The sequence below is a fragment of the Malus domestica genome, chromosome 07 (genome assembly GCF_042453785.1).
Source record: "Malus domestica chromosome 07, GDT2T_hap1".
NCBI lineage: Eukaryota > Viridiplantae > Streptophyta > Magnoliopsida > Rosales > Rosaceae > Malus > Malus domestica.
In genome coordinates, this window is record NC_091667.1 from 25,530,912 (window position 1) to 25,546,143 (window position 15,232).

General features: G+C 39.8%; 2 protein-coding genes and 1 pseudogene across 2 annotated transcripts; all 3 read left to right on the plus strand.

The window, feature by feature from the left end:
• Positions 1-2,998: 2,998 nt before the first annotated feature.
• LOC139197782 (cullin-1-like) lies at positions 2,999-3,948 on the plus strand (annotated as a pseudogene).
• Positions 3,949-10,279: 6,331 nt separating this feature from the next.
• LOC139197783 (uncharacterized) lies at positions 10,280-11,527 on the plus strand. Its single transcript, XM_070825747.1, has one exon. The coding sequence runs from the start codon at positions 10,280-10,282 to the stop codon at positions 11,525-11,527; it is 1,248 nt and encodes a 415-aa protein (XP_070681848.1).
• A 554-nt stretch (positions 11,528-12,081) lies between these two features.
• On the plus strand, positions 12,082-14,940 carry LOC139197784 (uncharacterized). Its single transcript, XM_070825748.1, has 4 exons — positions 12,082-12,414; positions 12,535-13,334; positions 13,926-14,270; positions 14,361-14,940. Exons 1-4 carry the CDS (start codon positions 12,082-12,084, stop codon positions 14,938-14,940), a joined length of 2,058 nt encoding a protein of 685 aa, XP_070681849.1.
• Positions 14,941-15,232: the final 292 nt, after the last annotated feature.

Here is a 15,232-nt window from a genome sequence, read left to right on the forward strand (position 1 = left end):
TGTCATTATTTTGATTCTACAATCAACCCCGAATGATCCCGATCTATTGAATTAATTAAAAGTGACCTGCAGTCCATTAATCTGATAATGAATCCAAAATTATTGACCTGAATATCACTTTTAGACATTAATGATTCAATATTTTATTTCTCTTCTTTGAACCGTTGACTCACTTTTGTAGTCTCGAAGCACTCACACTTGAGGTCCTGAAGCAACTTAAATCCATTACACTTAGTTGTATATTGCATTCTGTGTTCTTGCAGGAACCTCTCTTTTATGAACTAAATGTTCATAAACTAAATTGACCCTGTATTTTCGAATTGAGTGCCTTTAAAACCCGAAGTTTTAAAACAATACACCCATGAAAACCGACGTTTTTCATGAAAATCTTATCTTAGAACTTGAATGTTCCAACTTTGATGCTTATGGATGATTCATTCTCATAGCACCAATCACAATCTTGTTCCCTCCAAATTCAATGGATTGTTAAACTGTCACAAGTTCAATTTCCCTTATTTGGATATTTCTAACGTAACCACTCTATATGGGGTACAAGATATGAATATCATCTTGACTATTAAGAAGCGAGAAACCATTATAGCCAACAATGGTATGGAAGAGCTGAATAAGCATCTGCCATGATCTTCATTCAAAGACTTATACCCGAAGCATAACAAACAGAAATACCTTTGGAACCTTCCAAATTTCACACGAAGTATGTAATCACTGGACATCTAACACAAAACTCATATGTATACTGTTTTAGGGTGTTGATTTTTCAAAGAGTCAGTGACGATGGTTAGTTGAGATTGATATGGAACTTGGAGAACACAATCTTGTCAGAAAAGGTATGATCTTATATACAAATTCTACAAACACTATTGCTAGTCGTATGTATGACTTTTTCTATTTGGAAATTAATTTTTCACTTTAAAAATCTCTAAATATTATCTAGGATTTATCATAAAACTTTGTACCCTGTGCGAAATTTGTAAAAGTGACCCTCCTTAAGATAGTTTTAAGTTTTTAAAAAAGTATGACAATGTATTGATACTAGAAAATATTCATTTAAATCAAAACAAATCCATTTAGTACTACGGTCTAGTGGTATTCCTCTTCACTTGTAAGTGAGAGATATTAGGTTCAATTCTTGCTAAAAATGAATTTGAACCATATTATTGTTAGATCATTGTGAGGCTTAGCTTACTCTCTCACCCCTTAGTCTAGATATTATCGTTTGTTAAAAAAAAAATCAAAATAAACTTTAGTACTCACTGATTACATGTTTACACACTACGAAAAAAAATGAGCATTGAGCACAAAAAAAATTATATGTGCCCTTTGAGGCCAAAATGCACCAACAATTGTGCTCATAGACCAATAGCAATAGTGCAACTACTATCTTTGTGTTTGTGCCCTCTATGAGCATCACCATTGCTGATAGCACACAATATGATGCTTTGTGCCCAAGGGCTAAGCACAAATACAACCCTTTTTGTGTCTCACCTTTAATAAAGGCTATTGAATGTATGGTGTAAGATCGGCACAATTGTTATTTTAAAGGCTTAGATTGCTGTATAAATGTTAAAGCAAAGGAACCACAACTTTAAAATTGTGCCACTCTATTATATTTTAATAAATACAATAAAGCTCCAACACAATTGTAAAAGTGTGGCACGATTGGATTTTTTTTATTTTTTATTTGGTAAAATTGGATATTTTTATTTAAATATAGAAATCATCAGGCTTGCTCACAGAACCTAATTTCCACCAAATTTGAGGAACTTACAAATCATCCATTACAAACTAAACATAAATCAACATTAGATTCATTAACATTAGCACTAAAATAGTGAAGTTAATATATTACATAACCTATGTTCTTGGCTAAGACCAATTCATGCAACTTAACAATACAACCCCTCCAAATGTTAAACAAAAAAATACATCTTATCCTATGCTAGACATACCCGGCATTCTCTATATACAACAAAATATAACATATCCAAGCTTGTATCCCAATTCAAACTAGCAATATATAAACAAAATACACATTTACAAGGGTTGCTTGATGACAATTAACCAGTATTCTCACTTTGGCAGTTCTCATGCATCATAGCACTAGAAACTGGAGGTCCACACTGCATATTCTTGTCATTTCCACCTTCGAAAAACGTTGAAATCTGAGCGTGTGAGCTTCCACACCCTTGCTGCTGAGTTGAAGTACTTTGTAGAGCACCCACTCCAAATGAGCCAATGTTGATGCCCACATGTGCCAACATAACTTTCAATTGCTCAGCCATTTGCACCTTTGCTAATCTCAAATTCTCCTCTTGTTCGGCCCTAAGCCTTTGTATGCTTTCTTCTTGCTCTTTTTCATCTTTTCCGCTTTCTCATTTGTCTCATGCATCATACGAGTTATTTTTTCTTCTACAGCAGCAGTGGCTTGTTTCTGAGCTTCATAAGCTTCCCGAAGATACTTAACTTCCCTAGAAATGCCTCGCTGCTCAGTAATAATTCCTGATACATTTGCCCAACCAACTCCAAGGCCAAAGCCGTGCACTTGATTTCGCTTCTCTGGCCTCAGCACTTCTGCAAAAATCCTATTGCGAACCTCTGTTGTTACCTCTTCACCACGCTCACGAACCTCCACTTCCAGATTTTCAAATGCCAACTGTTTGAAAAAGTTTTAATCATTCGTAAATGCATAAAATTTCGTTTAAGGTTGCTAGAAATAAATTTGGTCAAGTGAAAATGTACAAATTACCATCCTTCTGCCAGATTTAGCATTAACTGGGAGTTGCTTAGGTCCTCTTGTGTGTGCCATTTTGAAAAAGTCACACGATCAGGTTCATTTCCATCATGTTCTTCAGCCTAAGACACAAAAAAAGATCCCGAAAACAACCACAATCATTAAACAATCACATTTACAACGATTGAAAATATAGTGCATTATATATAAACACAGACATCATTTAACATATGGAATAGGACACATATGTTTTCCTCTAACTATACATGTTTAATTTCTGGCAACAAAAAGCTTGCTCGACGTCTTATTTTTGACAAGAGTGCTAATGATGACCATGAGAGATGTATTTTGACAAAACTGAAGCAACGATGTGGTGGTCAGTTGACCTCAAAGATGGATGGAATGGTCAGTTGCCTTAAAAAATCCTTAAGAAATGTTGTTTTTAATGTTATATACTTGCGTGCATACATTTCAGGGTTACTGCTGGAGATATGACTAAGAAAGAAAAATTGGTTATTCATTGGAGGTTACTGATTTGACATTGGCCAAGGACAACCAAGTTGGCTTTGAAGAGTATCTGAGAAATAATCCACATGCAAATCATGGTATTGATTTGACAGTTACTGTCTTGACCACTGGCTTGTGGCCAAGCTACAAGGCTTTTGACCTCAACCTACCCCCATATATGGTATACCAATTTTGCTGAGAAAATACCCTTGCAAAATTTACTATCTGCTGGGTTAAGAATCTCGGGGATGTTTCTAACTTCTTTATATTTCACTCCTGCTTTAGGTTAAGTGCGTAGAACTTTTTAGGGAATTCTATCAAACGAAGACAACACATAAAGCTTACATGGATGTACTCACTGGGTACTTGTAACATCGTTGGGAAATTTGAACAAAAAACCGTAGAGCTTATTGTGACGACTTATCAGGTGATGTATTTAAGATATTAATTGAACTCTCTCTAATCTATGATCTATTTATCATATTTTTCTTCTGGATTGTGAGATGTCAATCTATTAGTGTTTTATTTATTTCGAAAACTGAGTTTGCTTTACCTTACTTTAGGCTTCAGCCCTGCTGTTATTCAGTACCTCAGATAGACTGAGTTACTCAGAGATTATGACTCAGTTAAACTTGAATGACGATGATGTTGTCAGACTACTCCATTACTCGGATATTATTACTTTCTAGATAATGCATTATCAATTTGAGGCAGGTCCAAGCACAATTAAGAAAGATCCTATTACCATCCCGAAACTAACCTATGATACAAAATGAGGAACAAATCACAGAAACTAAGTCAAGTTTTAACCATGTACTTATAACAGGAATGAAAACAAGACTAAGGTTGTGAGTTAATCAGGAGATATGTTCACTATCTGAAGCACTATTCCTGTAACTTTATATTCATCTTTAACAAATCATGAGATATATTGACTATCTTAAGTACTATCTAAAACAAATATTCATGGCAACATCAATTTATAATAGTAAAAGAATCCACTCACATAATCATTCCGTATTTGAGCAAAAGTTGTTGTCCTAGTTATGTGACTCATCTTTAACATTTTTCGATTCTTGGCATTAGTTGCACATCTCCGTTGGTTCACAACAAATAAACAACACCACAAAGGAAAATAATTATTTTATCAAACCTTAAGTTTAGTTTCAAATAAGGTTTAATGAAGTATAGTAACTATACTATTGAAAAGTTTTACAAACCTTATTTTCCATTTTATCCCACTGAGCTACCAAGGCTTGCCTTTGTGTCTGGATTACCCTAGCATCATTGCAGTGTTTCCTTTGGTAGGAGTTCTCAAAGGGAACATAATACAACTTACGGAGTTTAGCCCTCCATGTCTTGAAACGATCATGTATTTTCGTTTCCACAATACCCTTGACTTTCTCTCTTTGCCAGCAACTCTTGGATTTGTCCAGTCTATAGTGGCCTACATAAACAATAATTAAGTTGTCACAAAAAACTGTAAGCATCCAACAAGTCAAATTTTACAAATTTGCAGTATTTATTGCATTAATACTTGGACCAACGACCACACTCGATCAAGTTTTGAAGAATCTATTTTGCGCCAATCAGGTGAATCAATTGGGATCAATCCACCATCACGAGCCAACATGGCTATGTAGCGGCCAAATTTGGCCACATTGTCACTAGGAGAAATAGCTTGACCGAATCTGTTGAAGTTTAGTTTTTCGCGCCTCCCCCTGCCCCACTGTATTCTGTTAACTACCCTATTCTTCTTTCGAGTTGTGGTTGACAAAGAAGTTAAGCCACTTGATTGCGTATTTCCACTACATGTCGCATGGGGTTGGTTGGTTGCAAATGATTCATTTTGAGTGACTACACCAAATGGGGAGTGTGGCTGAGTTTCCATAGATGCCAAAAATGCATCATCATCAAACATCAAATTAGCCATCTACATTGCAAATTGCAAATGAAGTGTAATAAACAAGAACTATTCATTTACACCAATGAATATACAGTTAACACTAGACAATTATTCATTTACACTAATGAATATACAGTCAACAAGAATATATATTTACACCAATGAATATACAGTCAACAAGAATTATTACATGTTTTAAGTTCATGACTCTGCACACATCAGTTTAAAATATTTAAAAAATTGAAGTGCCACTGCCAACGATTCATTGTTACAATGCATTGATGGTCATTGGCAAAAAAATTTGGGTTTGGACTACCCATGCCCATTAACTAAATGACAAATCCATAGTCCATAATTCGTCATACCCGTCTATTAACTTAATGGGTCTAACCAAGCCCACTTAAAAGACAAGTGGTATCGGTGAAGACCACTGGGTTATGGCTACCCAGGTTCAAGTTAATGATTTTCTAAGCTGTTTTCTTTTTCTTTTTTTCGTTATAAGTACGATTTTAGTTCCAATACTTTAGCAATAAAAAATAATTTATAAACATAAAACAAAAGGATATCCCAAGTAAACAGAATCACAGATGTCTTAATAATATCTTAAAGTACATACCAACCCCTGGAATGTGAAAACTTCAATGAATAAAGCATCTAGAACCTTACAAAAACATAAGAGATCTCCTAAAGGATGATAACAAGAAAGGAGTAAATAATAATCAGGGTTCGTTATACAGAGAGTACATATATGCAACCAGGCTTTGGAAGAAAGAAAAAATGGATATAAGGAGCTAGCAACAAAGTTAACGACTGAAACTTCTGCTGAGCCTGGCCCTGCAAATTCTGCAGTTGTTGCAGCTGATTCTACAAAACATATGTTATAGCCAAAAGTTACATTCCCTATATGACAACAAGCAAAAAAGTTGTAGGAGTCAATTTCTGACAATTTATAAGAACAAAATTCTAATTTATCTGTAACATCAACGAAAGGAGAAAACTCAAGCTACATAGTCAATCTTATTGGTCAATTTCACAAAAACATAATCAGCACTACAATTTCATAAACATAAACATAATCAACCCTAATTCTATTTGTCAATTTCATACCAAGAAAAAAAGTTGCAGCCATTGCACCCACCCTAAATCGGAGCACACCCAAATCGAAACCCTTCCAATCCCAAAGACCTGCACCTATCCTAGATTCCTAATCTGAAACCCACTGTCCTCAAACTATAAACCATATTCGACAAAATACACATCCAATTTGACCTTAAACCCTAAAGAACAAAAACCCATTGAAAAATTGAATTTAAGAAACCTCACCTGTATTTTGGGCTCCTTTGTCTCTCTGTGTGTCGCCGGAGGAATGCCTTGAACTGGACAGATGAGTGGAGTTGAAGTGGACGAACTCGACGGGGGAGTGGGTTCAAACTGGACAGAGGAGCGGGGTTCGAATTTTTGGAGAGTGAGGGTGAGACGGACTAAGAGATAGAAGGGACCCAAGATAGAAATAGGGTAGAATTTTAATTATTATTGTAAGTAGTGGGCACAATTATTATTAGGGTAAATAGCCAAAATGGTCCCTGAGATTTGCATAACTCATCACTTTGGTCTCTAACATTTCAAACCAATCAATTGCATAACTCATCACTTTGGTATCTAACATTTCAAATCAATCAAAGTGGTCCCTGAGATTGTCCACCATCCATCATTTTGGTCATTCCGTTAAAAACTCCGTTAAGTGTCCCAAAGTTCTTGGCCGGAAGTTTGGGCAATTTTCAAAGTTTCGTAACTCAATCGTTTCTTAACCAAATTTGACCCATAATATATCAAAATGAATATAGGAAAGTGTAGAATAATATTATACCTATTTGGAAGCCCAATGGTTACTGGAGATGGCCGTAAAATAACCTCAAAGTTAACTGGTCTGAGGGAAAACTGGAAAACTCGCCGGAAACTGGGTAAATTTTAAACGTTCATAACTTATTCAATACTCAACGAAATCAAGTGATTCAAAAAACAAAAATCATACTTCTTGATTAGACGAAGAGAATGGTAGCTTTTTGACTGCTAACTCTCCGTGGTTTGGTCGAAAAACGGCTCAAAATTGGCTGTCCACGGCCATTTTCTAGCCATTTTCTGGCCAAACCACAGCTAGTTAGCCATCACAAAGGTACCATTCTCTTCGTTTCATTGAGAAGTATGATTTTCATTTTTGAATCACTTGATTTCGTTGAGTATTGAATAAGTTATGAAGCTTTGAAAATTGCCCAGTTTCCGACGAGTTTTCCAGTTTTCCCTCAGACCAGTTAACTTTGATGCTATTTTACGGCCATCTCCATTAACCATTGGGCTTCCAAATAGATATAATCTTATTCTACACTTTCCTATCTTCATTTTGATATATTATGGGTCGAATTTGGTTAAGAAACGATTGAGTTACGAAGCTTTGAAAATTGCCCAAACTTTCGGCCAATAACTTCGGGACAGTTAACGGAGTTTTTAATGGAAGGACCAAAATGATGGATGATGGACAATCTCAGGGACCACTTTGATTGATTTGAAATGTTAGGGACCAAAGTGATGAGTTATGCAAATCTCAGGAACCATTTTGGCTATTTAGCCTTATTATTATAACAACTATTTTTTAATTATTATAAGAAGAGTTAGTGGGCACAATTGTGTAATGCGGTGGTGGAAACCCAAGTTTTTGAATTTGGTGGTGGGAAACCCAAACTTTCACCATAAAAGAGAGAGAGAAGTCCAATTTGGAAAAGAGGAAACTTATATAAATCCAATTTTATAAGCCATTATTAGTTATAGTCCAATTTTGTTTTAATTTTGAAGTTCTATCGAAGATTAATTTCAGTACTTAATAAAACTGAGCTTTTTAATTCAAATTCATTCACATCTTTAATTTATTACATATAGCTTTGTCATCATTTTGGTGATGGCCAACACATCTCTACCTCTAGTTTGATGGCTATCGGGGTTGGGGTGTGTCTTATGGTTGTTTTTTTTTCGGTTTTATTTACCTGTAGACTTCTTATTCAATTTTTTTAACCGGTCTACTCGCGTGCACTCGCTTATAGATTTTAGACTTTAACTTTTAGAAATTTTCGAGAGTTAAAATCATCAAAACTTTTATTAACCAGTTCAACCACAAAAATAGAAGCTTTGTTCAAAAGAAAAACGCCAAACAAGAAGAAGCTCAAACATTTTGTAGAACAACCAACCTGTTTATACAATTTTCTTTCTCCCACTATAACTTACAAAGATTATTCTCACAGTACACAATTAAATTGAAAAGGGAGATATCAGAGGAGACAAGAAAAGAATTGAGTCAGGACGACTTAAACACAGTAATACACTTCGTAATACTTTGTATTTATTGGCAGTAGTCTCTACCATGGATTGTGTGGAGCAAAAAATATTCACTAGGCAACACGTGGACTTTGGGACAAAAGAAGACAAAAATACCCTTGAGGTATAACAGGATTCCTACGCGCAAGTAGTGGGTAATCATCCTCAACCAATTCAAAAATGCTCCAAAAGAGGTAACCAATTCCAAATTATCTCATTTTAGGTAATTATTTCCGAAACTTAATTTCTCTAATATATTATTTAGTTAATTAATTATCTAAATAATATATTCTTCCCATATCTCCTAAAATCATCCCTTAAAATCATAAATAATTGATTAATTAGGGGATCAACTCAATTAATCCCCTAATTGTCAATAAAGTCACCCAAATTAAATAGACAAAACCGGCCACCACTATTCACATCCTCACCTTTCCCATTTTCCTTATTAAAATAGTCATTCATTCTTATAACCACCCATTAATTCTTTTCATATTTAATTAGCCAATAAATTGGCTAATAAAACATGAAATTGACCTCCACAAAAACTTTATGCCCGGTTCCCATTATTCAAAATGGGGCAAGGCCTAACTCTATAAATAGGCACCTATTCTCACCAAAAATTCATTCCAAACCTCTTGCAAAAAATCCCAAATACTCTAAACACTATTTCTCTCTAAAATTCTAACTTTGGCATCGGAGGTTCTTCGGCCAAAGCCCCCCCATTCATCGTGGGCGCGTGAGGCTTTTGGCCTTAACCTAAGGTGCTAGTTGTTTTGTAGGTGCAAAATCGTCCAAGATCGAGGAGGAGAAAATTTGCATCCACAAATTGGTGCTTTCATTGAGAGTTGAAATCCATACTCGTAAAAGACTCTCGCGCAAAAAGGTTTTTTCTTTGTTTTCTAGTCCATTTGAATATTTTTCGTACGTTCTTATTTATAGAATTTTTCACTTACAAAGGTTCTTTGATAAAACGTATAAGAAAAATATAATGGCTAGAAATTTAGAAAATTCCACAAGTGAAAATTCTAATATTCAAGAAATGGAATTGCGGAGATCCGTGAGGCAAAATGCGACAATGAGGGGAGCGGCATCATCACCACGAGTTTCCACCATGGGAACCACCGTGGTGGCTACCTCGGTAGCCACCCGCGGCGAGGTCCATGGTGCCTTCGTTACACCCACCATGGGAACCACCGCGGTGGCTACTTCGGTAACCACTCGTGGCGAGGTCCATGGAACCTTCACCACGGCTCGAGCCGTGCCATCCAAGGTTCACGGTACCAAGACCATGATCCAAGCCATGCCATCCAAGTTTACGTGGACCCAAGCCCAAGCCTCGCATTCACATGCACTGCGCATTAAGCAGCATGCTCCCGTGATCCAACTTGCTCTTGTAGCCCAGCCTGCTCCAACGATCCAGCCTGCCCCAGTGATCCAGCCTGCCCCTGCAGCCCATCCTGCTCTCATGGTTTCCCAAGCTGCCCAAGTCGGCCCGAGACAATCTCAACCATCCGGACCAATCATCGAGGCTGAGGCGTTTTCACCACATTTCTTCGGCAGATTTGACATTCCCCAACTCAAATCTCGCACTTGGAATCAACCACCCTTTTATTGTTCAAGGAGGTGCATTCCATCCAAGTTCTTCCAATCCGAATGGCGAACAAAACTTATCCCGACAAGTCATAGAATTGACGAGCGCCATTGCACAACAAACTACCTTGGTGAACCAACTTTTGCAACGCACTGAGATGCAACGCGCCCACGATGAAGTTTCCCGAAGTAGAACAAGGGTAGACAATGAGTCTTTTAAGCAGCGACCTGGAAAGCCGCCGTTCAACCCATCACAAGTCGAGCATTCAGACAGTGCACACTCTGGATTGGGCCCCCGAAATAACGTTTACTCCCGTCTTAGCGCGCGGAGGAGCGTGCACTCTCGATTAGGCCCACGAGCAAGTATACATTCACGGTTAGGGCCACGCTTTGATAATCAACATGGGCAGCCTTCCAGGCAAATCATTCATTCGCGATTAGGCTCACAAGGAGTATCCTCCACATTACATCGGAGCGGGCAGCCTGACAAACGGAAGGAAACAATCGTTCAATCCGGCTCTAGTTCCACCGGTAGCCTACAAAGAAATCCCTCGCCTGCTAGGAACCTATCTCATACATTGCAGCCATGGCATAGACGAGCCGAGCAAGAAGAAGAGCAGCCTAGACCGGTAGATAAAGACCAAGGGCAGCCGAAGACTCCGCTACCCCAACAAAAGCAGATCCAAGAAGAGGTAGAAAGGCTTTTCAATGAACGGATGCGTGATTTTCGACGCAACGAAATGGTTGATGAAGCACTAAGGCGAAATATGACCAACATAAGCAGGTCACCTTTCACGGATGAGATCAAGCAGGCAGAACCTCCGCGCAAGTTTAGCATGCCGCACTTCACATCTTTCAAAGGAGACGGAGATCCCGAAAGACACTTAAAGCATTACCGAAGTGCAATGGTCCTTTATCGGAATACTGACGCCTTTATGTGCAAAATATTCGCCACTACTTTACAAGGCGAGGCACAAGATTGGTTTCATACCTTGCCGGCACGATCCATCCAGAATTTTGATGATCTTTCCTTGGTTTTCACCAAAGAATACTCATCTTATCGTTCGATCAAGAAAAAGTTCGATCACCTGTTCAACGTAAAGAAAAACCCAAAAGAGTCACTTTGCGATTATGTGAAGAGATTCAAAGCGGAGAAGGGGAAGATCGTCGGATGCGACAACTCGATAGCAAGTGCAGCTTTCCAAAAAGGACTACCAGCAGACCACCTACTGTTTGGAGAAATGATCATGAAAGAAGACCTAACTCTAGCAGATTCCTTTGCTCTGGCGGAGAAGCATGCACTTTGGGACGAGGCTCGACAAGCAGAAAAGGCTCTCGAACAGCCTCGAAAAGAGTTAGCAGCGGCTCAAAAGAAGGATGAAAAGCAACCCAACAAGGGCAGATAGGAAGTCAAGCGCAGGGACCGACCCACAACCAAAGAAGGCCCGATGACCAATAACTATTCTAAGTTCTCAATTCCGATTCATCAGATCCTTCGTGACATCAAGAATGAACCATGGTTCAAGTTGCCGAAACAGTCAAAAGGAGATACTTCCAAGTTGGACCACACCAAGTATTGCGCATTCCACCGAGGTCCTGGTCACACAACCAACGACTGCTACAGTTGGAAGAACTACCTAGAGAAACTCGTGAAAGAAGGCAAAGTCGATAGATATTTGGACAAGCCAGCTAAGCAGCCAAAGAGGAATGCAGACGGAGATGAGGAGCCACCAACTAAGACGATTTGAATCAATGGCATTTTCGCTGAATCCGAGCACTTGGGGGCCACTAATAACTCCAAAAAGAGGAAGATCCAGCAGGCTTTACTAATCTCATAAGTTCAAACAGTCGATACCCAACCTGGACCTATCATTGGCTTCACGGAGCAGGATGCAGAAGGAGTCGACTTCCCACACGACGATGCGTAGTATCTGTCCAACTAGCCCATGCTATAGTCGACATGATGATGGTTGACAATGGAAGTGCAGTCAACCTACTTCAACTTTCGGTCATTCAGAAGATGGGCCTGGAAAGTACAATCATACGCCGGGCAGAGGTACTTACTAGATTCAACGGACACAACTCAACTGCCATCGGCCATATCACACTTGACGTAAAAACACCGCCAGTCGTCTCAAAGCAAACATTCACAATCGTAAGTGACCCATCTCCCTACAATGGGATTCTTGGGAGACCTTGGTTGATCAAGCTGGATGCCGTCATTTCCGTCAAGTATCAAAAAATCCGATTTCGCATCCCAGGAGGAGGAGTTGGAGAGATCAAGTCTGACCAGGTTTCATCTCGACGATGCACTGTGCAAATGTTGAAAGAATAAAAAAAGAAGATCTTTACCCCCGTAGAGGTTACCGAAGTCCAAAAGGGTAAAGAAATTACCAAATAGCAATTACAGCAGGTGGATCGAGAAGATGGCGCCCAAGCAGACAAGATAGGATGGAAACCCGAAGAGGACGTTGAAGACATCATTCTTGATCCCCAGCAGCCGGAAAAGACGACTAAAATTGGCTCACGACTAAGCCCAGACGAGAAGGAAGAACTCACAATTTTCCTTATGAAAAACCGAGATATCTTCGCATGGTCACCATCCGACATGCCCGGTATTGATCCCAAAGTGGCCTGCCACAAGCTGCACGTTGATCCAACTGCCAAACCGATAATTCAAAAAAGAAGACATTTCGCACCCGAACGAGTAGCGATCATCGAGGCAGAAATCGACAAACTATTGAAGGCCGGATTCATAGAAGAGGTAGCACATTCGGCATGGCTTGCTAATGTCGTACTAGTCATGAAGAAAGAGAAGGGCAAATGGAGGGTTTGCGTAGACTACACCGACCTCAACAAAGCATGCCCAAAAGACTATTATCCTGTCCCCCGGATTGATCTATTAGTAGATTCAACTTCTGGAAACCAGTTGCTTAGTTTCTTAGACGCATACTCCAGCTACAACCAAATAGCCATGCATGAGCCCGACAAAGAGAAAACTGCGTTCGTGATAGAGCGAGGCACTTACTGTTACAAGGTCATGCCCTTTGGCCTCAAGAACGCGGGAGCCACTTACCAAAGGCTAGCAAATATGATGTTCAAAAAGCAAATTGGGGTAATCATGGAGGTCTATGTCGACGATATCATGGTAAAGGGCAAGCAGCGGTCAGATCACATTCGTAATTTAGCAGAAACTTTCAATATCCTTATAAGGTACAAGATGAAGCTCAACCCTACCAAGTGCACATTTGGAGTATCTTCAGGCCGATTCTTAGGGTACTTAGTAACCCAACGAGGAATTGAAGCACATCCCAAGCAAATCCAAGCAATCATAGAGATGAAATCTCCAACTACCTTGAAGGAGATCCAAAGCTTGACCGGACGAGCAGCCGCCCTCAATCGCTTTCTCTCACGATCCACCGATCGATGCAAACCCTTTTTCAAAGCTATCAAGAGGGCACAAAAAGACAAATGGGATGAAGAATGAGAAAAAGCTTTCCAAGACTTGAAGAATTATCTCACATCACCTCCCTTACTATCCAAGCCGGAAGCAATAGAGGATTTATACATTTATTTGGCAGTTTCCGAGGTAGCAGTGAGCTCTGCTCTCATACGAGAAGAGCTGAGGGCCCAACTGCCGGTATTCTACACTTCTAAAGCTCTTCTCGATGCGGAAACAAGATATCCAAAGATCGAAAAATTAATTTTGGCGTTAGTTGTTGCAGCTCGGAAGCTCAGACCATACTTTCAAGCTCATACAGTCATTGTTATGACTCAATATCCCTTACGATCAATATTACATAGTCCAGACGCTTCTCAACGAGTGATGAAATGGGCATTGGAACTTGGCCAATATGGTTTAGTTTTCCGACCTCGCACAGCGATAAAGGCCCAAGCCTTGGCAGACTTCGTGGCGGAATTCACACCTAGCCTAGGCAACGCAACAGTGCGGCCCAACGACGCCCCAGAAGCAGCCGAGAGTACCTTAGACACACTTACTCCATCCAATAAAGATTTTTGGAACTTGCATGTCGACGGAGCATCCAATTATAAAGGCTCGGGAGCAGGTATAGTTCTTGTTACTCCAGATGGCTCAATGCTCGAGCAGGCGATCACTCTAGGTTTCAAAGCATCCAATAACGAAGCAGAGTACGAGGCTCTACTAGCAGGCCTCCGAATGGCAAAAGACTTGGCGGTGAAGAAACTCGCAATTCATTCTGATTCCCAACTAATCACCAGCCAGGCTACTGGGGAATACACAGCAAAACACCCAAGGATGGCACAATACCTAGAGAAAGTACGCCAGCAGCTTGAAGCATTTCAGACTTACACTCTCACTCAAGTTCCGCGGGCAGACAATGCACATGCAGACGCACTAGCTGGTTTAGGCTCCGCCCTTGACCACCAATTCAAACGCTCCATTCCGATAGAATATCTAGACAAGCCAAGCATAGAGATGGAGCCGATAGCCGAAGTGTCACAGGTTAGTGTAACTCCCACTTGGCAAAGTTCAATTATAGACTACTTGGTCAACGACACATTACCCACAGAAAGATTGGAGTCAAGGAAGCTCCAAATTAAGTCGGCACGCTACTATATGTGGAATGGCATTCTCCTCCGAAGATCCTACACCGGACCACATCTCCGCTGCCTAGCACCTCCCGATGACTTGAAAGTTCTAAGCTCAATCCACGAAGGCGTTTGTGGGAATCACTATGGAGGCCGATCCTTAGCCCAAAAGGCTCTTAACGCAGGCTATTACTGGCCTACCATGCACCAAGATGCTAAGGAATTAGTACAAAAGTGCGACCGCTGCTAACGCTACAAACCAGTACCAGCACTACCAGCCAGTGAGCTACACCCGCAAACAAGTCCTTGGCCATTCATGCAATGGGCAATCAACCTGGTAGGACTTATGCCGCCTGCTACGGGGGGCAGATGCATGATGATCATGGCAATCGACTATTTCACCAAATGGGTAGAAGCAGAACCCATGACAACCACGACTCAGACGGACATAGAGCGCTTTATATGGAGGAACATCATTTGCCGATTTGGCATCCCTCAGTCCATCGTCACTGACAACGGCCCTCAATTTGTGGGAAAAGATT